This window comes from Mus caroli, unplaced genomic scaffold (assembly GCF_978045245.1).
Source record: "Mus caroli unplaced genomic scaffold, Mus_caroli_1 scaffold_13, whole genome shotgun sequence".
NCBI classification, from domain to species: domain Eukaryota; kingdom Metazoa; phylum Chordata; class Mammalia; order Rodentia; family Muridae; genus Mus; species Mus caroli.
The window spans coordinates 53,491,766-53,518,540 of record NW_028227268.1 but is presented as its reverse complement, the minus strand read 5'-3'; the positions used below and the strand labels follow the sequence as shown (position 1 = coordinate 53,518,540).

The 26,775-nt window shown below is 49.6% G+C and overlaps 1 protein-coding gene across 1 annotated transcript in view; it reads right to left on the bottom strand.

Moving 5' to 3' along the window:
- The window catches only part of Dnah2 (dynein axonemal heavy chain 2), a 130,776-nt gene that overhangs the window by 9,961 nt on the left and 94,040 nt on the right, over nt 1-26,775 (bottom strand). Inside the window, exons 52-78 of the mRNA XM_021176049.3 lie at nt 26,564-26,752; nt 24,840-24,925; nt 24,579-24,709; nt 24,294-24,443; nt 23,683-23,850; nt 23,341-23,501; nt 22,928-23,067; nt 21,546-21,678; nt 21,323-21,462; nt 18,857-19,067; nt 18,581-18,697; nt 18,290-18,431; nt 17,056-17,225; nt 16,816-16,932; nt 7,605-7,769; nt 6,981-7,106; nt 6,749-6,897; nt 6,607-6,673; nt 6,333-6,483; nt 5,980-6,128; nt 5,676-5,809; nt 5,379-5,523; nt 5,029-5,228; nt 2,697-2,823; nt 1,129-1,315; nt 826-974; nt 550-733 (exon numbers count right to left, since the gene is read on the bottom strand). Coding sequence (XP_021031708.1) covers nt 550-733; nt 826-974; nt 1,129-1,315; nt 2,697-2,823; nt 5,029-5,228; nt 5,379-5,523; nt 5,676-5,809; nt 5,980-6,128; nt 6,333-6,483; nt 6,607-6,673; nt 6,749-6,897; nt 6,981-7,106; nt 7,605-7,769; nt 16,816-16,932; nt 17,056-17,225; nt 18,290-18,431; nt 18,581-18,697; nt 18,857-19,067; nt 21,323-21,462; nt 21,546-21,678; nt 22,928-23,067; nt 23,341-23,501; nt 23,683-23,850; nt 24,294-24,443; nt 24,579-24,709; nt 24,840-24,925; nt 26,564-26,752 — 3,988 coding nt within the window. The remainder of the gene's footprint in view (nt 1-549; nt 734-825; nt 975-1,128; nt 1,316-2,696; nt 2,824-5,028; nt 5,229-5,378; nt 5,524-5,675; nt 5,810-5,979; nt 6,129-6,332; nt 6,484-6,606; nt 6,674-6,748; nt 6,898-6,980; nt 7,107-7,604; nt 7,770-16,815; nt 16,933-17,055; nt 17,226-18,289; nt 18,432-18,580; nt 18,698-18,856; nt 19,068-21,322; nt 21,463-21,545; nt 21,679-22,927; nt 23,068-23,340; nt 23,502-23,682; nt 23,851-24,293; nt 24,444-24,578; nt 24,710-24,839; nt 24,926-26,563; nt 26,753-26,775) is intronic.

Below are 26,775 nucleotides of genomic sequence, written 5' to 3'. Positions count from 1 at the left end.
GCCAGCCTGGTCTACAAAGTGAGTTCGAGGACAGCCAGGGCTACACAGAGAAACCCTGTCTTGAAAAAATAAATAAATAAATAAATAAATAAATAAATAAGAGAGAGAGAGAGAGAGAGAGAGAGCAGGCTGAAGGCTAGAGAGATGGTTCAGTAGTTAAGAGCACTGACTGCTCTTCCAGAGGTCCTGAGTTCAATTCCCAGCAGCCACATGGTGGCTCACAACCATCTGTAATGGGATCAGATGGCCTCTACTGGTATGTCTGAAGACATCAACAGTGTACTCAAAATAAATAAATCTTTAAAAAGAAAGAAAGAAATTAAGAAAAACGAAAGAAAGAAAGGCAGGCTGAGCAAGCCATGATGGACAAGCCAGCATCAGCACCCTCCATGCCCTCTGAATCAGCTCCTGCCTCTAGGTTCCTGCCCTGCTTGATCATATATGGAACTGTGAGTGAAATAAACCCTTCCCTCCCCAATTCTCCCCAAGTTGCCTTTGGCCATGGTGTTTTATCCCAGCAATAGCAACCTAACCAAGAGGGATATTAACCTTGATTCACACCCTCTCGAAGAAGCCGAGCAGCAATGGGGGCCTGGCCCTGGCCCAGGGACAGGGCATGGAAGCGGTGGGCCATGCCTGTGTGCTCTGCCAGCTGAAGCAGAGCGCTGGTGGGGTCCACACCGGGGGACAGGATGAATACTAGTGGGGATCTCGGGGTAGAGTCCTCCATCACCTGGAAGCACAGGGGTGGTGTCAGGACGGAGGGGAAGGTGTGGACAGGCAGGGGCTGCTGGGCTGTGTGAGCAAGAAGGCAGAACCACGGACCGATTTCATGTTTAGTACAGGCGGTTCAATGAATCGAGAGCCAAGGTTGGACACGATGAAAGAAGTAACACAGAACGCCACTCGGTCCTGACGCAGGGAGCGGACGATCAGCATCCGCTGCATCTCATTGCACGCATTCTCCCACTCACCTGCAGACCAGAGACCAGCGGCCCTGAGAGTCAGACAGGAAGGAATCTGAACGGTGGAGAATCTTCAGGGGCTGCATTTGTGAGTGCGTGGGGTGGGGTGGATAAAGGGAAGGTCAAATGGGCCCCAAAGAGGCGGGGGCTGGCAGCCTGGCACCTGGCAGCATGGCCTTCTCTGGGGAAGAGTTGGTGTACCACAGGTGCCAGTCCCGAGGATACTGCTCAAAGGAGTTCATGAGCCCATGGAAGTTGGTCAGTTTGTCCAGTTCTGTGATATTATCCCAGTAGGCATCTGCCAGCCAACTGGTACATGGGTTGTCCATTTGGCCCTCACGATCCAGGACCTTGGGGAAGAGAGAGAAGATGCCTAGAACCCTCAAAAGGAAAGTTCCTAAAATAACAACAACAACAACAAAAGGCAAATGTTTTAGGTTTTTGGGGTTTTTTGGGGTTTTGTTTGTTTGTTTGGTTGGTTGGTTGGTTTTTCAAGACAGGGTTTCTCTGTGTAGCCCTGGCTGTCCTGGGGCTGGCCTCAAACTCAGAAATCCACCTGCTTCTGCCTCCCTGCTGGGATTAAAGGCCTACGCCACCACGCCTGGCTCAAAATATTTGTTTTAATGGATATTCCAACTACCCTGATCTGGTCATCACACACACACAGGTATGTATGTACTGATACTGAAACACCTCATTGCAAGCCAGGCAAGGTGCCTGTCACCAAAGCACCCAGATGCCAGGCTAGGCAAGAGAATGACCAGGAATTCAAGGTCAGCCTGGGCTATAGAGTGTGTTGTAGGCTAGCCTGGGCTATACAGTGCATTCTAGGCTAGCCTAAGCTATAAAGATCCTTATCTTTAAAAAAAAATTAAGCCACGCTATACCCAGTAAGACTGTGTAATTGCTATGTTTTAATTAAAAATAAAACATGATATTTTAAGTTATCTCCTCCTGTCGTGTTGTGTGTGTGTGTGTGTGTGTGTGTTTGGTGTTGGTTTTCTGTGAATCAGAGTGAATGCCTAATGAAGAGACAGGAATCTAAGATGGACGCAAAGCCACCTTTACTGAGGGATGCATGGGGGGGGGGTGGCACTGCATACCCACAACAGTTAAAGTTTAGGAAGCTGATGCCCTCTGGTGGCTTAGTGGCAGAAATAGCTCCAAACCCACCCACTGTTGGCATACTCCTCCCATCTGTTCTTATGCTTTTAAACGAAAATTTGTGTGTTTCCCTCCACTTTGGTGTGTGTGCACACGCGTGTGCGTGTGGTGTACGTGCAAGTGCGCATGTATGTGAAAGGCAGAGAATGATGGTGGGTGCCTCCTTCTATTGCTCTTATTCCCTAGAGATCAGATCTAACCCGGAACTGGAAGCTGGCCAATTAGGCTAGGTCAGGCTAGGTGGGTGCTAAGCTGCTGGAATCCCGTCCGTCTGTCTCCATCTTTCACCGTCCTGCTGGGGTTGTAAGTACATGAAACTCAGATGACTCTTTTTTTTTTTTTTTTTTAAGGAAGAGAGTCAAGTATACCTGGGTTTCATGTCAGAGGTGATCAGATGACCAGCTTGAAGTGGGTCCCCAGAGTCACGTGACAAGTCAGCCCCTCAGCCTCAGGTGCTCCGAGTGCTCACTCGATTCTGCCCTCCCTCTGACTTGGCCTCCTCCACACGCCTGCTGCCATCCCCACTGCTACCCACTGGTGCAGGGAAGTGCCCTCCCACCAACTCACCACGCCCCCACGCAGGAAGAAGTTGTACTCGTCCATGTTGAGCTTGCCGGACGTCTCCAGGATTTTGGCGCACATGTGAAAACTGAACAGAAGCTTGTGGCGCTCAAAAAGGGTTCGGCAGGTGTACCTGGGAGGAACGGAGGAATGGGCAGGGAAGATGGGGGGTGGGTGGAGGGATGTGGGGCGAGTTGCCCGGCACGAATGCTCGCTCAGTGGGTAACGGTCACACGGAGCCTTACCCAGAAGGACTGTAGCCAGCATCTAACCCAAACCTCCTGGAAACAACCAAGGCCTTGGGGGCCTTGAGAGACTGAGTTTTCCAAGTGTCCATCCATAACTAGGCATTTAGTTCCATTAAATAAACAGAACATTGATTTTTCTCTCACTATCTTGCTGGGCAAGGCTCTGTAGCCCTGAAGACACAGATAAGTAAGCTATGATCTAGGTTCTTAAGGAAGTCACAGCTCAGCAGGGAGGCGGCTTGCTCTGACACAGGGACCCAGAGGCCTTCATGATGAGCTCAAAGTGGTGTCTAGGGAACTGAAAGGCATGGTGCCCAGCTGTGTCTGATCCTGAGAGCAGGTGTCTTGAGGTGTATAGGGATTATCCGGTGACATGAGAGGCACAGCGGAGTGTTCTAGGGAAGACTTGCAGTGCAAGGAAAGCCCGGGGGAAAGGGCACGCACGGGGTGAGAGTTAGCAGTGCTGCCCACACAGCTGGTGGCAAACTTGAGGCAGGGGGAGGCCAGGTCACAGAGGCCTTTCGGGATCCCTCAAGATAGGACAACCACTAAAGAGGTTAAGCCAGGAGCAACGGGGTCATATTCATGCCTGGTAGTCTGATAGACTAGAGAACAGACTAGGAGGGACACAGGGACAGGGTAATCTACTGGGGGTGGGGAGGGGGGAAGAGATGCTGTGCAGTTTCTGTGAAAATATGCACTAAGGGCCAGCCCTGGTAGGCGGGGCAGGGAGGGGGACGGGATCAGAAATACGTATAAGAAGAACCCAGCAACTGCCTTGAGCTGGTCAATTAGAGCAACTTCGAGTTGCTGGCATGGCATGGGTGTGACGTGGGTTGGCGGCTGTGCCATTCAAAGATGAGGACCCTGGTAAAAGAGGGTGGAACACAAGTCCACCCTCGACCTGAAACAAGTTGGACTTGAGGGGACGTCTGTAGAGGAGTCCAGGAAGAGAAGTTAAGTACTCTGCTGTCCAAAACGTGATCCACAGGCTGCCATGGTGGTCGGCGGCGGCTCAAGGAGCCTGCTGCCAAGCCTGGGGAGGCCTGGGTTTGATCCCCTAGAGCCCACAGGCTGGGAAGAGAGAACGGCCTCCTGTCATCTGCCCACTGATCTTCACAGGCTGGCTGTGCCATACATGCGCATGCTGCCTTCTACAGAGAATTAGTAAATGAATGTAAGTTTTAAAAATTCAATGAAAGATGAAATAGACCAGGATCGACAGCTCCTTGGAAGCTGATTAAAGAATCACGGAGCCCAGCCGGGCTGTGGTGGCACACACCTTTAATCCCAGCACTTGGGAGGCAGAGGCAGGCAGATTTCTGAGTTCGAGATCAGCCTGGTCTACAAAGTGAGTTCCAGGACAGCCAGGGCTACACAGAGAAACCCTGTTTCGAAAAACAAAACAAAACAAACAAACAAAAAAAAAATCACAGAGCCTACCAGAGACTTCCTGAATCCCAACCTGGGGGCAGATACCGGGTGTGTGTGTGTATGTATCTACTGTGTACAGATCTGTGTGTGTGTTCATGTGTGGTAGTGAGTGTGCATGGATGCACAGTGCATATGGAGAAACAGGGTGATTTAACTTTCCTCAGTTGCTCCCCACTTTGTTTTTTGAGGCAGGATCTCTCACTGAGCCTAGAGCTCATCAATTCAGCTGGACCGGCTGCTTGGAATGGTGTAGCGCCTGTCTTATTGCCCCAGCGCTGGGATTACAGAAACACTGCACAGTACCCAGCTTTGGTTGGTTGGTTGGTTGGTTGGTTGTTAGGTTTTTTTGGGGGGAGGGATGCGGTGAGACAGGGTTTCTCTGTGTAGCCCTGGCTGTCCTGGAACTCGCTCTGTAGACCAGGTTGGTCTTGAACTCATAAAGACCCACCTGCCTCTGCCTCCTGGGTGCTGGGATTAAAGGCGTGCAGCACTACCCAGCTTGTACCCAGTTTCTAAGCCCAGGTGCCTGGGCTCAGAAGTCAAGCCTTCGTGTGTCCACAGCAAGGAATTTACCCACCCAGCTCTTTTCCAACCCCTCGACCCCCAGATTTGTATCTCACACCACCGCTGAAGGGCGTCATGCAGGGTCACCAGACCTGTAGACGGCATAGGTGTGGTAGTCATTCAGGTACTCAATGCGGTCCTCCAGCTTATTGCTGCGGTGGCTCTTGTCAATGCTGAGGATAAAGAGGCCGATGTAGGCGTCCAGGGAGAACTGGTACATGGGGTCAATGCGGCCCATGTCATTGAGCACAAAGAACAGCACCGAGGCCCGCTGGGCACACGGACGGTAAGCCTGTAGGGGTCAAGAAGAGTCAGGGCTACTACAGAGGGGCAGGCAGGCACACCCGAGAGCTTGGGAAGGGAGGGGTCGCAAGTGAACACGATCTGAGTTACTTCTTGGTGGCTCTGGTCAGGGACGGGACTGGAGGGTGCAGGAGTTCACCTCTCGGGCCAAGTCAATGTTGATCTCTGTGGTCTCACTGGTCTCCAGTTGCTCGGTCACCTCAGTGGCCGTTATCTTGGATGTCTGGAGGGTATTCACCAGCTGCACGTCATCCAGCAGAGAGCCTGTGGCCTCATTCAACAAGCTAGGGGGAAGTCGAGAGGCACTGGGTCAGGCGTTTGGGAGGTTCAACTGGAGGGAAAGGAGTCCTCTTGGGCCTCCAGGGTGCTGGTTGGATGCCCATTGGGAGCAGACAAGGTGGGTGGGCTTGGGTGGGGCTGGGGATGACATTCTCACCGCAGGATCTCATCCTCTAGTTCTTTGAGCTTTCTCTTTCCCGCAGCGATGTTGATGACCAGAGAATCCTTCTGCTCCTCCAGCTCCGGCCGCTCCTTCCGAACCACAATGCCCAGCAGCTGGGCTTCCAGGCCCTGAGGAGGTCAAGACTCAGGGCCAGGGTCCCTTGCTGATAGCATCTTCCCCTGCCACACGTTTAGACTTCCTAAGACCTCGTCCTCCATCGCCCAGCTCAAGTTTGGTCTTTTGTGTGTGTGTGTTTCTTACGGCCTCTCCAGCCTTCCCAGCTTCAGCCCAAATCTACCTGCTCCTTTACAGCGAAGTTGACAATGGTGGTCTTAGCCGAGGTCTCTGGACTATAGTGGGGATTGGAGAGCTTGGTGGTGAGGTAGAAACGGAAATTGGGATTGTATTCCACCTCCTTGTCACCAATACGAATCAGCATCCGACCACCTGCGTCAGCGGGAGGGTCAAGGACGAGAGTCTTCTGTGATCCAGTAAGGCTGCCCCACCCGCTTCTTATACCTAGGCCTGAGATGTAACTCGGCCTGCCCTAAAGGCTTCACTGATGCCTAATTCATGGGATGCAGCCCAAAAGAGCCCCACTTCCCACCCTAGTGTCTCTAGGACCCGCCCACAATAAGCCTAAATTCTGACCAATTCTAGCTACAGATTTGTTGAGCACTGGGTTGAGCGTGGGGTCCAGATACTCCTGCACGTTCTGGAGTAGCACTGGAAATCCAAACTGGATGGCATGTTCTAGAACTCGAAGGTAGTCATGCATCTGCAGGTCGATGATCTTAAGGCCCTAGAGAGCAAGGGGATGGATGGACAGATGGACGAGAGCAGCACGGAGGACCACACAAGCCAAGGGCAGGACCTTGAGAAAAGACTAGGCTTGGGACTCTCCTGGGGCAGCCCAGCCTAATACCTGATTTCCCTCCATGTTCTTAATCCACTTGAGGGCTTGGGCCTGAGGATCAATCATGAGGGCCCACCTGAAAGAGGAAGCCCCTGTCAGCAGACAGGGCTCTGCTCCTCCCCTGCCTCTCCCTCCCCTACAAGGCTCTCACCTGTTGCCCCTGGTGACGATGATGCCATTCTCTGTGGAGAAGGCATCTGAAGGTAACCCCTGGATGTTCCAGTCCCGGACTTTGGTGGGATTGGTCAGGAAGTTATCAATGGCAAAGCGAGGTGAACAGGGAACCTGAAGCTCCCTGATCTGAGGAGAGAAGAACCCCAAAATTCAGCGGGAGTCCAGCAGCTCTGTCTCTTGCTTCCCTGTAACCCCTGGGCCCTTCTCACCTTCCTGATCCAGATTTGATTGATAATCTCATCCCGGTAATTGGTCAGAAAGGGTCCCATGTAGGACAAGAACGCAGCTGCAATCAGACAGTCACCCACCAGGTAACCCAGATCCTCCTCCAGGCCCTGGTGAACAGAGGGAGGTGTAAGTGCCTGGGGCCTCAGACCTTTGGAGATAAGCTAGAGTGTTTTGAAAGACAGTCTCCTTTGCTCCTTTGATTCTGGTCTAGATCAAAGCTAGTCTCCCTTTTCTAAACCCCTTCAGGCTGAGAACTCAATCACTCTGGAGTCCTGGTCCCTGACAGCCATGTGTATGCTAATTATCCACTGATAAGATCTACCCCTTGCAGGGAGCCAGGAATTCTGTGAAATAGAGACAAGATGACCCCTGTCTCTTATCTCTCAGGAAGACAAGCTGTTAACCAATAGATCTTGTGTGCCTTCCAGTTCCCACATGGAACTCACCATGTGTTCAGGATGCCCTTCCCTGTACACTCTCAGCAAATGTGAGAAGGGGAGGGATTTCTACTCTCGATTCCCTACAGCCAATGCGTTCGTTTCCCCACTCTCTCTCCATGGACACGGAGATGGACCTCCTGAGTGGCGTGGGACCACCCATCTCACCTGCACAGTCTCTTCCCATCGGGCCTTTTCACCAGCTAGCCCAGACACCAACATTCCTGCTCGCTCCAGCTTCAGCTCCATCTCTTCCGATTTCTTTCGAAGCTCCTCCTTCTGTGCCAGCTTCTCATCATACTGTTTCTTTAGCATCTCCAATTTCTCTGCAACCTAGGGACGATTGGCGTGTGGGAGATAGGAAACACAGGGCCCAAGGGCAGGCTGTTTTAGGTCAAATCCCGACTTTGCCACTTGGGTCAGTTAATTTCTTTGAGGGCCAATGAAGTTGACATAATCCTCTGAACATGCTCTCGCACGCTTACATGTGTGTGCATGCACACATGCACACATGCACACACACACACACATGCATGCACGCACGCACGCGCAGAGGTGCACATCTGGAATCCCAGCACTCTGCAGGAAAGATGGGAGGCAGAAACAGGAGAATCACTCAGAAGTTCAAAAGCCAGCTGCCTCATCAGGGTATAAGAGGAGGCCTAGACTCAAGATAGGAGCTGTGCACATGCATGTTCATATCCTACAGTTCGTGGTTTTGAGGCTCTGCTTCCCTCGTGTATAAAATAATCCCACATATTGAAGAGTATCAATGAGTGAGTGATGGGGGGGGCGGTGAATATTACGTCAGATGAGCTTCATTTTTCTTTCTTCCTCCCTCCCTCCTCTTAAAGCCCAGAACCTACCTGGTACCGACCAGATTATGCTCAAGCATAGAGAACAGAGCATGGTAAACAATGTACAAGGCTGGGATATAAAGTAACTCGGTGGTGGAAGGCATGGGCCAGGCCCTGGGTTCACTGTCCAGCACAGCAGAAAAATACAAGCCACAGAGGAGAAGCTGGCAAGCCAACTCTGGTGTCAGAGCTTGCTTGCCCACGAGGCTCCTGGACACTTACTGACCTCAGCGGCACCACCAGCAACTTCCAGTCAGAACTGTTGTCAGCAGTTTTCCAGTTAAAGATAGGAAGCCAGGCACAGTGGGGTGGCCTGTCAACCCGGCACTTGGGTGGCTAAGGCAGAATGATCACAAGGTCATGGCCAGCCTGGGATATAAGGATGGTGCCAGGCCAACCTGGGTTACCAAAGTGAGAATGGTCGCCAAAGGAGGCATGGATGGGAGGAGGCAAAAGCTTCCCTGTGACATCTTTATCGGCCTCAGATTCCATAAGGAGAGACATCAATCAAACCTCCCGAGAGAGACACTGATCACAACAGAGGAAACGGAAGTTAAAGGGTATCAGGATTTCCATTAGGAGCAATGCCGTGGCTGGATACCATGGTGGGTGCATTTTAATGCCACTTCAGGGTTGGAGATGGCTCCACATTTAAGAGCACTTGTTGATCTGCAAAAGGATCCAGGTTCGATTCCCGGCACCCACACGGCAACTCACAATTGTCTCTAATTCTAGTTCCAGGGTATCTGATGCCATCTTCTGGCCTCTGTGGGCACCAGACACTACTTAGCACACACACATAATGCAGCCAAAATACCTTTCTTTACACAGAAAATTTTGAAAGAATTAAAAAAAAATGCTTAAAAGACTTGATATAGCCGGGCGGTGGTGGCGCAGACCTTTAATCCCAGCACTTGGGAGGCAGAGGCAGGCAGAATTCTGAGTTCGAGGCCTGTCTGGTCTACAGAGTGAGTTCCAGGACAGCCCAGAGAAACCCTGTCTTGAAAAACCAACAGGGCTGGTGAGATGGCTTAGTGGGTAAGAGCACCCGACTGCTCTTCCAAAGGTCTGGAGTTCAAATCCCAGCAACCACATGGTGGCTCACAACCATCTGTAACAAGATCTGACTCCCTCTTCTGGAGTGTCTGAAGATAGCTACAGTGTACTTACATATAATAAATAAATAAATCTTAAAAAAAAAAAAGAAAAAAAAAGAAAAACCAACAAAAAAAGACTTGATATATACTTTGAGGTAAATAAATTTTATGTGTTTTAAAATAACTATAATAGGGCTGGTGAGATGGCTCAGTGGGTAAGAGCACCCGACTGCTCTTCCGAAGGTCCAGAGTTCAAATCCCAGCAACCACATGGTGGCTCACAACCATCCGCAACGAGATCTGGCGCCCTCTTCTGGAGTGTCTGAAGACAGCTACAGTGTACTTACATATAATAAATAAATCTTTAAAAAAAAAATAACTATAATACACTCGCCTCCAAAAAATAATAAAAGGTATGTGTGATTCCCCATACCCCCTACTGTGGCAAAGGCTCATTGCTTAAGTTGTATCTCTTATATAACCTATTGATGGAGGCTTCCTCATTAAACTTAAATTCACAGTTCCTGATAATTGAAACTCCAGCAAAACTAAATCCAAGATGGTCTCCAAGACCCTCATTCCCTCAGGCACTACTGAGTTTCTACTGTGGTCTTTGGCAAAACATCACTGGTGTTTTGTTTTGTTTTGTTTTGTTTTAAGCAGTTGTGGTTTTATTGTGTCCAACACATCAATAAATGAACTTCAAGCCTGAGCCTGTAGGTGCCCTGACTCTTCTTGCCCAGGACTGGGCACCAGCCCCCTCTCGCCTGTTCTGGGAGAAGGAATGGGTATTGGAGGTGAAATGTTTGTGTTTCTTTTTATTCCTAAATGGTACTCATTGAGAAACCTGACTTTGAACTAAGACAACCTTTTTAGCTCTTTTAAAAAAAAATGTTTTTCTGGCATGAATTTAATCCTAGCACTATAGAAGCCAAGGCAGGTGGATCTCTGTGAGTTCAAGGCCAGCCTGGTCTACAGAGCGAGTTCCAGCTCTGCCAGGGCTACACAGATAAACCCTGTCTCGAAAATCCAAAATAACTTCTTTTATTTTTGAGGTTATGACATCATTTCTCCCACTTTTTCTCCTCTTAGAGCAGTGGTTCTCAACCTTCCTAATGCTATGACTATTTAATACAGTCCCTCACGTTGTGCTGGCCCCCAACCATAAAATCATTTTGTTGCTACTTCATAACTATAATTTTGATAATTAGTATGGGGGTCTCGACCCACAGGTTGAGAATCACTGCTCTAACTTCTCCCATAAACTCCTCCCTGCTCTAACTCAAGTTTGTGATCTCATTTTCAATTGTTGTTTACAGGCGTGTGTAGGTATATGTATATATATTCCCAACCATAGCCTGCTCAGTCTATACACTATTACTCATGTATGTTTTCAGGGCTGACCATCTGATGCAGGATAACCAACTGCTGTGCCTGGCCCTCATCATCTCTGCATTCCTCAGGCTTCTGTGATTTAGATGAGGTCTTACCATATAGTCCTAGCTGTGCTGGAGCTCACCCATCGAGACCCCCCCTGCCTCTGCCCCCCCCCAAATACTGGAATTAAAGGTGTGCACCACTATAGGCAGCTATACCCTTTTTCTGGGAGAGACACACTAGCTTAGGAAAACTAGTTTATCTTTTTTAAAGTGTGACCACGGGCATTTATTTATGTATTTCAATGCTGTGATGTTGGGAGGTGACTTGCTCATGAGAGAGGTCTCCTCATGCATGACATTAGTAACCCCCCAAAGAGGCTCTGTCATGAATGGTGGCTCCTACTTGTAACTCTAGGGCTTGAAAGACAGCAGCAGGAGAATCCCCACAAGTTCAAGGCCAGCCTAGTCTACCTAGGCTGTAAAGCGAGACTATCCCAAAACAGAAACGTGAGGAGTGGGGAGACAAAAGGGAGGAGGAGAGAGAGCAGAGAAGAAAGAAATGGCAGCAGCAACAGTGGCTGCCTTGCCATCCCAAGCCAGCAAGATTCAGTGCCCTTGATGCCAAGTTTGACAACTTGAATTCAATTCTCAAAGCCTATAGGATGGAAGGGAAGAACCAACTCCTGTGACTTGTCCTCTGGCTTCCACATTCTCTCTCTCTCTCTCTCTCTCTCTCTCTCTCTCTCTCTCTCTCTCTCACACACACACACACACACACACACACTCACTGTAATTTAAAAAGTTAAAAAGGAGAAGAACTGATTCCTAACACCCACGACACCTGATAGCACAGCTCACAACTGTCTAGTACTCTGGTTCCAGGAAAATCCGACACCTCTGCCCTCTGGGTGCTGGCATGCACCAATACTGCACCAATACAAACCCCCCACAAACACAGAGTTTGTTTGTTTCTGTGAAGAAGTTCCTGCCAGGCTTCAGGGAATTACTTGAGAGGCTGAAGTAAGAAAATGACAAGTCCAGGGACTCAGGACTGCAGAGTGTATTTAAGGCCAGCCTGGGCAATGAAAGGGAGAACCTATGAAAAATGTTTACTAAGGGCTAGAGGGCTGGGAACGCAGCTCATTTGGACGAGTGCTTGCATAGCATGCACAGAGCTTTGGGTTTGACCCCAGCACCTATAATCTCTGGGTTTGGGAGTTGGAGGCAGGAGGATCAGGAGAGTTCAAGGTCATCCTTGGCTATACAGCAAGTTCAAGGCTAGCCTGGGCTACAGGAGACTTTGCCTCAATAAAACAAACCAAAAACAACCAACCTAAAACCAAGCAAGCAGGTCATGTAGCCTGGAGGACAGACTATGTCCAAGATGACTCCCCCCTCCCCCATCCCACATAGCACAGATGGAGCACAGCACTCCTGAGATGACCTGAGATACCCAGAGGTCCCGGGTGCCATTAAGAGGAGCACGTAAGTGGTGGAGAGACGGAAGAGAGAGAGAAGCAGAAGGATGTGGGCACATGAAGAAAAGCAGGACTGGAGACTCGAGTGAGGAACAGCCTCATGTGAGTAGCCAGTGATGCCACCTGGGACCATGGTGAGGTCCTGGCCTGTGCTGCCACCAAGTTAAGAGCTAGATTTGTAGTTCTGCAGTAGAGGGGTTATGTCACCACCAAAGGCTAGGTGGACATCCCTGGGCTGGGCTGCCATATAGGGCCATGTTAATGACTGAGAACTGTGGAGAGCTGTCCCCACCCTCTCCTGGGCATCATGGGAGAGCTGGCCCCAAAGGTATGGGAGCAGGAGGGTTGTCTCTGTTCTTCATGCCGTGCGATGGATTCGGCAAGGAAGAGATGCCCTTGCCCCTCTCCACCTCCAGCATGCAGGAGATCTGGTCCTAAGGTCAGAGGAGTGGGAAAGCAGGAGAGCAGGCCGTGCGCCTGACCTGGGCGCCACACTAAAGCTGGTCCTCCTAGTATGGGAGTGGGCTAGCAGGCTTTGCCTCTTGCCAGATCCCACATTGGGTGAGCTAGCTGGGGAAGTTTTGGAGAGCTGACCCACACTCAGCTACCACCCAGGCCCAGATCCAGGGCTCTGTGCTGGCCCACCCCAGCATCTACCCCATCTGTGAACTGCTGGAGGGTATGAAGGGGCTGTAGATCTGCAGGGTCTCTATGATACAGGGCAACAACGCTGTAGTGAGAGGAGTGTAGCAGAAGCCAGAGGCTTCAAACTAGACCAACCCATCGCTGTAATCAACGTTTACAAGTGGTGAAGAAGTATGGACAAAAGGGAACACTGTATGACACACTGTGATACACTACAGCATTCACAATGAGATTTTTCTTTCCTTTTTTTTTTTTGTAAGGGAGGTTGAAAGGGCAAAGGGTGGATATAGAAGGCTGGGGAAACGAGTGGGATTGGGGGGCCTGATGTGAAATGTACAAAGAATCAATTAAAAGTTTTTAAAAAGTAATTAAAAAAAAAAGATTCATTTGACTCTTAAGTTTCAGAACCTTTATCAGCAGCGAGGGAAAAATGTTGGTGCCTCCCACCCCACCCCATTTACTTTTTATGTTTGTTTGTTTATGGAGACAGGGCCCTCACCATGTTGTTCTGGCTAGACTTGAATATCTGGGATCAGATGACAGCCCCTCCCCCAACACACACACAGCACACAGGTCTCCTGCTTCCTCTTACCAAGCTGTTGCTGTTGAGCACTTGTGGCTCATCCACTAAGAGGCCTAACAGAGTGAACTCTGTTTATCCAAGGAATGAATCATTGACAGCAACGGAACTCCAGAGGTTCCATTGTTTAAAGACAAAGGAACAACTTAATGGCTTGTCCCAGGATGTGACTCATCTGGGTAAGTAGCCTTTCCAAGAGGGTTGCCTCACCTGCGGCTCTGACCTCTGACCTCCGACCTCCAGGAAAAGAGACAGTGAGGGAGAAGGCTTGTGAGAGCTAGGAAGGAGTTATGCCAACAGGATGGAGAGATGGAGGGATGGAGGGATGTGCACAGACAGATGCCTAGGAGCCTGGATGGCTTCTCTGCACAGGCAGAACCGGAAGAGGCCTGGAGGGCAAGCTATATTTCCAGACAGTAAAAATGAGCATGATAGGAAGAGACAGAGATCAGCTAAGGGCTGGGGTAGGCTATCATCGAGTCACAAACATGGTGCCTAGGCCAGCTCTATTGGCAACTAACCTACAGGTAAGCAAAGAAGACACCAAACAGTATGTGTAATGTAAATGTGTGTGTGTGGGGGGGGGGGGCGGCTGGAGAGATGGCTCAGAGGTTAAGAGCACTGACTGCTCTTCCAGAGGTCCTGAGTTCAAACCCCAGGAACCACATGGTGGCTCACAACCATCTCTTATGAGATCTGATGCCCTCTTCTGGGGTTTCTGAGAATAGCCACAGTGTACTTATAAATAAATCTTTAAAAAAAAAATGTGTGTGTGTGTGTGTGTGTGTTTGCGAGCGCGCACACTGCTGTGCTGTCTTACTGTTCTATTTCTGTGAAGAAACATATGACTAAGGCAATTTATAGACAAAGTATTTAATTGGGGGCTTACTCTTTCTCCTTTAGAGGGTTACTCTATGGTCACCATGGTGATAAGCAGACAGGTATAGCACTGGAGCAGTGGTTGATCCAAGGGCAATAGACAGAGAGCTAGCAAGTGAGAGGAGAGAGAGCAAGAGAGAGACAGAGAATGGCCTGGCATGGGTTTTGTTTTGTTTTGTTTGTTTGTTTGTTTTAAATTGAGACTGGGTTTCTCTGTATAGTCCTAGCTGCCTGGAACTCACCATGTAGACTTTGAATTCAGAGATTCGCCTGCCTCTGCCACCCAAGGGATTGAAGGTGTGTGCCACTACTGCCTTCTGCTCTGGCATGGGTTTTTAAAACCTCAAAGTCTACAGCCAAGGACACACTTCCTCCAACAAGACCATACTTTTTGATCCTTCTAATCCTTTCAAAGGATCCTTCTTGCTGACTAAGTATTCAAATATATGAACTAATGGGACCATTCTCATTCAAACCATCGCAAGTATGTAAAAATATGTATGTATGTTTGTGTATTTGTGTATGTATGCTTGTGTGTGTGTGTGTGTGTCTGTGCGTGAGCGCGCATGTGCACTGATATGAACATAGATCAGTTTTAGATGGGTGGACAAGATTTTGTGAAAATTGGCTGCACATTCATAGAGAGAAGTTGGGTGCTACAGAGCAGAAGGTGGGAAAGAAGCTTTTTAAAATTTATTCTTGCTGGGCAGTGGTGGCACACACTTTTAAGCCCAGCACTTGAGAGGCTGAGGCAAGGCAGATTTCTGAGTTCGAGTTAGAGGCCAGCCTGGTCTACAGAGTGAGTTCCAGGACAGTCAGGGCTACACAGAGGAACCCTGTCTTGAAAAACACAAAGAATTTATTCTACTCTTGTATATTACATCCCAGCTACAGTTCCCCCTCCCCCCTCTCCACTCACTCCCTGTCCCCCAACCTCTCCTATACTCCAGATCCACTCCACCTCAGTTTCCCTTCAGAAAAAGGCAGGCATCCTGAGAATACCAACCATATATGACATATACTCTCAAATCAAGGCTGAATGGGGTGATCCAGAGGGAGGGAAGGGTTCTAAAAGCAGGCAAAAGAGTCAGAGACACCTCCACTCCCACTGTTAGGAGTCCCATAAGAACACTGAGCCACACAATCATAACATATGCAGAGGACCTAGGTCAGACTCACGCAGGTTCCCTGACTGTCTCTGTGAGCCCCATGAGCCCTGGTTGGTTGATTCCGTGGGCCGTTTTCTTGTGGGGAAAGGCTTTTTCTTGTGTATTCTTTTAAAAGTACCTTTTGAATTTCAAACTAACTAATTTCAATGTGAGTATATTATTTAGGGATTTTTTTATTTTGTTGTTATTGTTTGAGACAGGGTTGATCTCTCCTCTTCTCTCTCTCCTCTTTCTCTCCTCCTCTTCTCTTCTCTTCTCTTCTCTTCTCTTCTCTTCTCTTCTCTTCTCTTCTCTTCTCTTCTTCTCTCCTCTCCTCTCCTCTCCTGTCCTGTCCTGTCCTCTCCTCTCCCCTCCCCTCCCCTCCCCTTCCCTCCCCTCCCCTCTCCTCTCTCTCTCTCTCTCTCTCTCTCTCTCTCTCTGGCTGTCCTAGAACTCATTATATAGACCAGGCTGACCTCCAACTCACGGAGATCTGCCTGTCTTTTCTTCTAAGTGCTGGGATTAAATGCGAATACCGCCACATGTGTTGTATTATCTATTAAGCATATGATTTAAAAAAAAAATCAAGGGGCTGGTGAGATGGCTCAGCAGGTAAGAGCACCCTACTGCTCTTCCAAAGGTCCTTAGTTCAGATCCCAGCAACCACATGGTGGCTCACAACCATCCTTAACAAGATCTGACTCCCTCTTCTGGTGTGTCTGAAGACAGCTACAGTGTACTTACATATAATAAATAAATCTTTAAAAAAAAAAAATCAAATGACAGAATTCTGAATTCTTTTGATGTTCTTTATGATTTAAGAGTCGATTTGTGTGCACATATCTTGTAGGAAGTTGCCTGGCTCGTCTACCCTGCACAGAGTAACTAACCTCCACCTCCAGCTCCTGGAAAGCCCTAACCTGACCGCAGTACAGACACCATCCTGCTGTTCCAGACCAGCAGTTGCCATCCTGACACTATTGATCCCTCCCACTGTTGTAGATTTACTCGAAGCCCACGCGCAGTTAGTCAACATCCCACAACGTATTTACAAAGGCTGTGACAGAGGTAACCCACTCTGTCAATCTCTGGAAGGACTCCTGGGCCCACAAAGACGACAGGGCCCTAGGAGCCTCTCCCACCCTATGCAATCTCCCAAGCTTCACACAGATCTAAACAGGACATGGAGCAGGGGAGAGACAGAACAACACTGTAGGCAAGCAGAGTCCTACTGCATGGGATCAGGTGCAGGAACATGGGAATAAAGAGTCTGAGACAGAGAGGAATGGCCGCAGAAAGACCAGGGTGAGGCCTACCTCCCGCAGCTTTTCCTGGGCTTCAGCTAGGGCTGCTTGCTTCTCCTGAAGCTGGGCCATGGCGGCGTTCATTCGGATCCGCTTGGGCTCTACCACTCGATACAGACGCCCGTACAACTGTGGGAAGACAGACAGGCATTGGGTACTCCCATCAACCACCAGCCCACTCACCCGCCAACATACACACACACTCCAGCTCCCCCAGGCCCACCCTCTCCCTTCCCTTCTACCATCACCTACCTCCATGGCCCGCACCCACATGCAGAGGGACTTAGCAGCCAGGGAGACTCTGCCAATGATATCAGGCTGGAAGTCGGGCTGGGCGCAGTAGGCCCCGATCTTCTTCAACACCTTATCTGAGATGTTGTCTTTATCAAAGTTGATCAGTGACTTGATGAAGTTCTGCTCCCCTGTGGACATTTTGAGGCCTCAGCCAGACGGCCGGATCCTGGTCTCCTCGCTCAGCTTTACCACATCTCCTCATCGCTTCTCAGTTCCCAAGGCCAAGACATTTGACCCCTTATAATCTCGCTCCTTCCTCTGGTGTCCTCTCAGCCCCCAGGGCCTCCTCAGTCTCCCCAGCCTGGTCTCCTGGTCCCCTGACAAACTCAGTTACATCACCCACCATAGCATTCTTTCTACGCGCTTTGTTTGCACTTTCTTAGGGGCCAAAACTGCCTTTGGGGGGTGGGGGGTGGGAGAGGGTGCGGGGGTGGGGGAATGCTACATTCTGCTGTGGGAACCCAGAGCAGACAAAGCCACAAAATAAAGATAGAGTCCAGAGGCTTGAGAGATGGCTCAGCCTGTAAAGTGCTTACAACACAAGCACCAAGACATGAGTTCAATCTCGAACACTTAAATAAAGCCAGGCACGGTCCCAAGCACCTAGAATCCCAGCATTGGGGGAGGCAGACAGGAGAATCTCGGGAGTGCTCTGGTCAGTCACCCTAGGTGATCAATGAACCCCAGATCTCAGCCAAATTCCCTGTCTCACACAACACATGCATGCATACACACACACACACACACACACACACACACACACACACACACACACACGCAAGCACGCATACACATACAGGCTCACCCCCTACAATGCGCGTACCTGCGTGTACACACAGAGAGAGAAAGGGCAAGGGAGCGAGACAGAGCCAGCCATAGAGAAACCGAGACAGAGAGAAGAGTCATTTCTCATTTTCTGCTCTTGTCCCCACGGGGGGACGAAGGCATTCTGGCTCTTGCCATGCATTCTAATGGCTTCAGATCAATGTTCTTTTGATTGTGGTGCGAGGAGCCAAGCCGGCTACTGCTCTGTCCTCCTAAAGAATTCTAATGCATATTTAGGTCTTCACTCCCTCCTAAGCCCTGTGCTCCCGAGGGCCTCTGCAGCACTTCCCTGAAGGTCTGATGCCCTACATTTGATCAATAAATGCCGGACAAGTGGAAGTCTTTTCTCACAATGCCCTCAGCTTACCTAACTGCCGCTTTGCTTCTGCCCACGTGGGCTCATTGCCTCGAAGAATCATGACCGCCTGCATTACAATTTCCACCTGCGCAGGGGGTCGTCCGTAGGACTTGATCTCACCTATGTCCTTCTTGTTCAGAGACTCTAGGGCCTGAGCAAAGGGACTCAGAGAACTCAGACAGCCACAGCCCAATGGAGGTGTTACCTTCCCCCACCCCCAACTTCCCCAGAGACTCCCGGGGTCAAAGAAGGCTGGTCCCATCCCCATTCCTGGCACCATCTAGTGCCAGCCTCTGGTACCCGCATGGCTTCTTCAAGGGCGGGCAATGCCTCCTCTAGATCCTTCTGGGCATTGTCGGCCAGCGCCTGGCACTTGACCTCCTCAATAGCGATCTTCTCACTATTGGCAGTGACGGCCTAGAGAAGAGAAAGGGTTCCGTCTGTGTCCTGAGCAGAGGTGGGAGCCATAGGGCTGGTGAGAAGGAAGACCGGGAAACCAAGGATGCTGGGCAGGAAGGCTCTTCCGGGGTGGGGGAGGGGGGGCGGAGGAGCCGGGGCCCCGGGGTAGCACAGGACCTTCTGCTGCTCATCTGCTTCCCGCTTCTGCTGCACAATGATGACCAGGTATTCTTCACACTGCTTCTGGAACTCGGCCACTTTTTTCTTGGCGTCCTCCAGCTCCAAGGACATCACTTCCACTTTCTCCCTAGTTTCGTCAATCTTGAACAATCCAGTTCGAAGCTTATTGGCTTGGTCCAGCAGCTCCTGCCGCTTTTCTCCCAGAAGCCTGCAGAGGAGCTTGGGGTAAGTTGTCTGTGGGGGGACTCTGAGGTAGGAGTCTTCCTTTCCCCGACGACATCCCGGTTCCTCTCTCTCTTCCTGTGCTCACTTTCCGCCCTCTCATACAGATACTTGGGCTGGTCAGGTCTTTTTCCAACAAATTCCTCATAGGTCTTATTACTCTGATTTATTCTCTATACCATGCTTGAAATCAGCTTGTTAAATAGCATCTTGACACACTGCTTCCTCTACCTGGGGTCCTTTCACCGCCCACAGGTGCAGCAGGTGGCTGGACCATAATGGTTCAGAAAACATGAACCCACCCAAGGGGGCAAGTGAGCCCCCCTTTTGCCTCTCTCCATACAGGAATTAATGGGGCCACAGACTTGTTACATTTCTGTTGTTTAAAAAGAATCTAGAAATCTGGATTTCTTTTTAAAAAAAGAAAGGTATGGGTATTTCCTGGACTAAGGGGTTTATCAAAACGTTTGGCAAATAGAAAAGAACAGAATATTGGTATGTCCAGGAAGACAGGGCTGGTATATTACTCTAAAATAGTGCTTAGCACATGGTAAGTGCTTAAAATTATATGATAAATGGATGAATTGATGTTGATTATCATTCTTACAAATTGATTATTGATTTATGTGTTTATTTAGAGGCAGGGTTTCTCTGTGTAGCCCTGGTTGTTTTTGAAATCCATCTGTAGACCATGCTGGCCTTGCACTCAGATCTGCCTGTCTCTGCCTCCAGAGTTCTGGGATTAAAGGTGTGTGACACCACTGCCTGGCACAAATTGCTTTTTCCTCCCAACATTGATTAAAATACCCAATCCTGGTAGATGTAGGGGGTCATGCGTGTGACCCCAGCACTACCGAGGCTGAGGCAGAAGGATTGCTATGAATTTGAGGCTGGCATCAGCTACATAGTGGGTTCAAAGCCATGCTGGGCTATATATGCAAAACACTGTCTCAAGAGAAGTCAAGTAAGAGAAAACGTCCATTATCAGCCATGGGCAGTGTGCGCCATAGCTCGGCTAAGCTGAGGAGTGGACAGATACACAGGAAAAACCGCCTGGGCTTTGGTCCCCGAGTCAGAACTGGGACTGAAACCTTAACCTGTAGGATCTGAGTCCAGCTCCGAGTACACAGGTAGGATTAAGCTAAATTCTAGGACATACAGTCATTTTGGGGGGTAACTGCTTTGTTTGTGGGGGAAATCTGCCCACACATTTGGTGTTCAAACTGAAATACTGGGTTAGATATGAAAGTAGAAAAGCACACTTCAAATTTTCTGTTTTGTTTTTTGTTTGTTTGTTTAATCTGCTTTGCTTGCCTATACAGTTTTGTTTTAGTTGTATTTTGCTTTGAGGTTAAGGTTTCATATAGTCTAAGCTGGCCTTAGATGGCGTTGAACTAGAGTCCCCTGTGGGCCTTGAACTTGTGATCTTCCTACTTCTGCCTTCCCAGTGCTGAGATTACACCATAGGCCGCCACTGTGAGGTTTATGCTGTGGTAGGAACACAAGGCTAGCATGCTGTGTGTGCTAAGGCTAGCCCTGTTTGCTTGTGTGGTTTTACTTTGATTGATTGATTGATTGACTGACTGATTTTGAGACAGGGTCTCACCATGTAGCAATGTCTGGCCTCAAACTCACTTTGTAGACCAGACTGGCCTTGGACTCTCAGGGATCTCCCTGCCTCTGTCTCCTGAGAGCTGGGAACAAGGGCATGAGCCACCATTCCCAGCCCTTGTGCATTTTTGAGATAGGGTCCTGATATGTAGCCAGGCTGTCCTTGAATTCATAATCCTCCCATGTCAGGTTTCCTAGTGTGGGTAATCTATAGGCATGTGTCATCTCATTTACCCATTTCACAGGAATGGCCAGTCGAAGGGACATTAGAGGGAGAGAGTAGAGGATTACAAAGGTTATAATAAACTCCATGTAAACTGTGGTCTGAAAACCACAGGACATGTCCAGGACATACGGACAGACAGGGTATAGGCGGTGTTATAGCTTGGGGGACAGACAAGACCAGGGAGGGACTCTGGGAAAGGCCTTCTCAACAGGAGTGAGTTCCTCCTCTAATTCACTGCGGGGAATAACCAAGACCCTCGGTGCCCCTCCACCCCCCACAGTGCCCACAGCCTCCAGCCTGTCCCCTGGGCCAGATCCTGGATATTTTCCAGGCCATCACTTCACCAATCAGCATCTTCGAAAGACACCAACACCCCAGCCCTCCGGGTCTCTAGGCTTTCGTACTTTTTATATCCAGACACGAGCTCCAGGTAGTTTGTGGGTGTGACATAGTTGTATCTCCGCAGTTCCAACAGCATCTTCTGGGAATACTGAGCCACTGACCAGTGCATGGTGACAAAGATTTGGGCCACTTTCCTGTGAATCTGAAGCCAATAATACAGAATGGGAGGTCAGGGTGTAGAGCAGCAATGAGGGGGAGTGTGGCTGTGTCAGAGGAAAGACTCACATTCTCCTGTGTCCCCAAGTCCACTCCTATAATGTACTTCTCAGCCACCTCTAGCAAGGCCTCTCGGGGCCACTCTGAGAACCAGTTGATGGTTGTACAGTTTACTAAGGCTGGGTACTGGCGAATCCAATTCCTAGGAGGAAGTCAAGGAGAGTTAAGTCTACTCACAATGCCCTTAGCTTTCTAACAACACATGCTCCATCTGCTTTGCGGTGACCCAAGGACCCTGTCCTCTTCCTATCAGCTCCTCCCTCCAGATTTACCTCTTCAGAGATAGAGAGCTCAGCATAACACTGAGAAATGGTCTCAGATCCAAAAGGTCCAGATTCACATTTTTCTAGATGTTGATCTTAGCAAGGAGAATCTAACATTCTCAAACCCCAGCTTCCTCATCTCCAGCAGGAGACTGACAGTCTATGCTAAGGTTGTTAGGAATTCAGTGAGGTGACCCAAGAAGACTGCCCGACCGCACCCGACTGTGGTAAGTAAAATATACTATACACCGTAAATATAAACATAAGCAAAACGGCAACCCACGTTGCCTCTCCATCTGCTCTGCCCGCGTCCTATTAAGACAGGGCATCACATATACAGATACTATACACATTCACCCTGGCCACTCTCGTGCTTGCTATGTAGCCGGAACTGGTCTCAGATTTGCACCAGTCCTCGCGCTTTGGCTGCCTGTGTCCTGAGGTCATAGGTGTGCACTGCCACACTAGGCCTCTTCCTTCCGGTTTCCGTTGTCCTGAAATATCTAGTCATACCGAGAATGGGTAAAAAAAAATTTTTTTTTTGGTGTACACATACTGTTAATTCTATTCATCTTATTAAAAAAGAGAAAAGGAGCCGGGCATAGTGGTGCACGCCTTTAATCCCAGCACTCGGGGAGGCAGAGACAGGCAGATTTCTGAGTTCGAGGCCAGCCTGGTCTACAAAGTGAGTTCTAGGACAGCCAAGGCTACACAGAGAAACCTTGTCTCGAAAAACCAAAAAAAAAGAAAAAAAAGAGAGAGAGAAAAGGAAACTTGTCATATGCTACAATATGGATGAACCTCAAGGACATCACAGAGTGAAGGAAGTGCGTCACAAAAGGACAAACACCGCACAGTTCATGCACAAGGCCATCAAAGGCCATCAGAGACAGATGGAAAGCAGGAAGGTCGTTTCTGGAAGCTGGGGGAGGGGAGTTGTTCTTTACTGGGAAAAGACTTTGAGTCTGGGAAGATGAAAAGGCTCGGGTGGGCTGTTCCAGAACAATGTGGGTAACGCCCCTAAACTGTGGAGGGAGTCACATGGGACGCACTAACTTCCAAAGAACACAGAAAGCCAAAAGCCGAGGGGGGAGCCTGTGGGGAGCCGGTCAACTGAGGAAGCATCACCTGAAGGGGTCTCCCACGGGACTTAGACAGAGCACAATGTGCAGGTTGTTCCGCACGCGCTCGATGAGGTATGCGAAGAGGCTGTCCGAGGATTCTGGTATCTGTTCTGCCCGGGCCTGGTCTATGATGTGGTTCTGGATCTGTTCGAAAACCACACTGTATCAGAGGACTGAAGGTCTCACCGCAGTATCAGCCGGAAAGCAGGTTAGGCTGGCAGACTGCAGTGGGATTTAAAGCAACCCCGCCCGCCCAGTGAGGCCGCTCAGGGGATGACTGATGAGAAACAGGCCTTCAGCCTCACAGGGACTGATCTGGGAGGTTGGGGATGCTACAGAAACAGATGTGGAATCTGTGGGATGCTGGTGGCTTGTTAGGAAAACCAAAGAACCAACTCTGAACTGAAGGAACGGCACCTCTTCAAATTCGTCAGACTTGTAGAGATTGGGGACTTCGCCCGAGCTAAGGATGTTGTTGATGTCTTCCAGGAAGGATTCGTCAGCTATCTGGGTGTCGACGAAAAGGAAAGACGTGGTCTGGAGTTCTACCCCTGCCTGTCGATACAAGCGCTTGATATCTGGCCAAACAAGTGAAGGGCGGAGGAAAAGACTTACTTGAGCCTCCCCATCCTGAGCCTCTCAGTTGGAGGACCCTCCCACAGCCATAAGCACTCCCAGCACACAGAGGCCAGGGCCAGTAACTCAAGCAGCTTATCTATCACCCTGAAACCTCTGCGACGGTCAGGAACCCAGCCTTACCGTCTCGGAACTCCTGTTTGCGGTAGTGCTTGGTGACCTCGATCTGGAACGTGTTATACTCGCAGATGGAAGACGCCAAGCGGGCCAGACTCTGCCTCCCGCTGCCCCCGATCCCCACCAGCAGCATGTTGCCTCGGGGCTGTCCGATCACACGCACGATCCGAGTGACTGGGGAGCGGGGTGAGGATAACGCACTGGGTGAATAAATCCAAGCAATTTCTAGGCCCCGGGCTAGGGATCAAAACCTCTGAGGCTGAATTAGAAAAGTCAAGAAGTAAGAGTGGAGGGGGTGGTGCCTAAGGCTCTGTTGGCAGCTCAGCACTAAACCTGCACCTTGCACATTTAACTCTCTCTCGTGGATAGGTGTGGTACAAAAGGCCTGCAATCTCAGGGAGAGGCAGAGGTTTAAGACCGGTTTGCTCTAACCAGCGATATGCATGCGGGCCAGGGCTACACAGCAAGACCCTGTCTCAAAACCAAAATGAATAAATAAATAAGCCACACTGGTTGGACCTGAAAGGAAAACAATGTCTAGAACTTGATTTGGGAGTGGCCTTCGAGGGGAAACCAAGGCTGGAAAATAGAAGGGCAGGGTGGCAGCGAGTGCTCACTGTGTTCAATGGCCTCTCGGAAGAGCACCAGCTGCATTGGCACAACCGAAGGAGACAGATTGTACTCATTCAGGGCTGTCTCCATGGCTGTCTTCAATACTGTCAGGTCTACCAGGTCTTCATAGACCTTGGGCTCCTTCAGGAAGTCCCCTAGGCCACAGGAGAAGGGCATCAGCATCCCCAGTGCTTGGTCCTCCACAGAGATCTCTTAGGGCCATTAGCCCCATGCCCTGACCTTTAACCCCAACCCCCTAAGGCCCAAATACACCCCAGCTCCTGTCTCACCAAAGATGGGAGGGCGTTTGTTGGGACAGAGATGATGAAACGTGAGGTCAAAGAAGGTACCGAGTTTGTCACTTAAGATGCCCATAAAGGCTTCCATGTCTGCTGTATCGACCAGTCTGTCAGAGAAGACTCTGTTGGGAAATAGTTGGAATGGATCTCAGGCTGGGGAAGTGAAGTCAAGCCAGAGGTGAAGTCTGGAGTTGGGACAAGGCTGGGGGTGGGGGTGGGGGGCAGTCTGGCCAGGACACCCAGACATGTCACCTGAAACACTCATGAATCCAGAGTCTTGTGATGCTGGCTTTGGTATCATGAAAGTCCTTGTTGGCTCTAAGCATGCCCTGGAAGACCTGGAAAGTTGAAGCAATCATTGAAATAGAGGGAGGAAAGAGATTCTTTGCAGAAGGTCGAAGGCAAGAGCAGAATGTGTGGCATTTCAGGACTGAGCGACTTTAGGCATGTGCTTTGCTGTGGAATCCTATTTTGTTTTTTGTTTTGTTTTGTTTTTGGAGACAGGGTTTCTCTGTGTAGCCCTGGCTGTCCTGGAACTCACTCTGTAGACCAGGCTAGCCTCGAACTCAGAAATCTGCCTGCCTCTGCCTCCCGAGTGCTGGGATTAAAGGCATGTGCCACCACTGCTCCGTGAATCCTATTTTCTTAAAGATTAAAAAGATTATGTATAAATGGGAATTAAAAATTAAAAAAAAGATTATGTATGTGTGTGTATGTTATGTGTATTATGAACATATGTTTTTGTGTGTGTTATGTGTACATATGAACATGTGTGTGTGTGTGTGTGTGTGTGTGTGTGTGTATGTGGGTGACATATGTGCAGATGCCAACAAGGGCCAGAAAAGGCATTGAATTCCCAAAAGCTGAAGTTCCCAGAGGTTATGAGTCCCTCAGTATGGGTGCAGTAGAGCAAATTCAGGCCTCTACAGAGCAGAAGCACCCAAGCATGGTGGTACACGCCTTAATCCCAGCACCCAGGAGCAGGAGCAAGTGTATCACTGTGCTGTGTGTTTGGGGCTAGCCTGGTCTACATGGAGAGTTTCAGGACAGTCAGAGCTATACAGCGAGATTCTGTCTCAAACACAAACAAAACCAAACAACAACAAAAACTGCAAACAGAGCCGGGCGTGGTGGTGCACGCCTTTAGTCCCAGCACTCGGGAGGCAGAGGCAGGTGGATTTCTGAGTTCGAGGCCAGCCTGGTCTTCAAAGTGAGCTCCAGGACAGCCAAGGCTACACAGAGAAACCCTGTATCGAAAAACCAAAAAACAAAACAAAACAAAACAAAACAAAACAAAACAAAAACCTGCAAACAAACAGAAGACCAGAAAGCAATGGCTGACTGACCCCCCCACATCTCCCCAGCCCCCTGCTATGGAATTCCTCCTCCTCCTCCTCCTCCTCTTCCTCCTCCTCCCTCTTCTCCTTCTCCCCCTCCTCCTCTTCCTCCTCCTCCTCCCCCTCTTCTCCTTCTTCTCCTCCCCCTCCTTCTTCATCCTTTTCCTCTTCTTCCTCCTTCTTTTTATTTTTTAGATCTGTTTTATTCGTAGGGATGTTTTGCCTGCAGGTGTGTCTGTGCACAGCATGCATGCCCAGTGCCTGAGGAAGTACTGAGCCTCCCCATAGGTCCTGGGAATCAAACCCTGGTCCTTTACAAGAACAAATGCCCTTAACCACTGAGCCAGCTCTCCAGCCACTCTTCTTCCTTTTTAAAAGATCTCTTTTTATTTTATAAGTATGAGTCTTACATGTATGTCTGTGTATTACATGTGTGCAGTGGGAGAACTGGAGTTAGATACAGTTGTGAGTCGCACATAGGCGCTGGCAGCAGAACCCAGATCCAGTGTAAGTGTAGCCAGTGCTGTTAACCGCTGAGCCCTTTCTCTAGCCCTGCGATGGAGCACCTAAGGCTTATTTTAAGAAGGAAATGCTGAGGAGGATGAGCAGGTCAAAGCAGGGGCTCAGGCCAGCGCTTACCTTGGAGATGTCCCGGAGGTTGAAGAGGTAATGGATCTTTGCCGGGGTGGGCAGGAAGCGCTGCACCACCGTATTGTAAACGTCCAGGGTGGCCTCTGTTACCACATTCCCAATGGGCTTCACCTCTTCTTCAAAGTCCTGGAGCTTCTGGTTGATCATGGTGCCAAATATGCGGATGATCTGGGATTCCTAGAGAGAGGCCTTAAACTCAA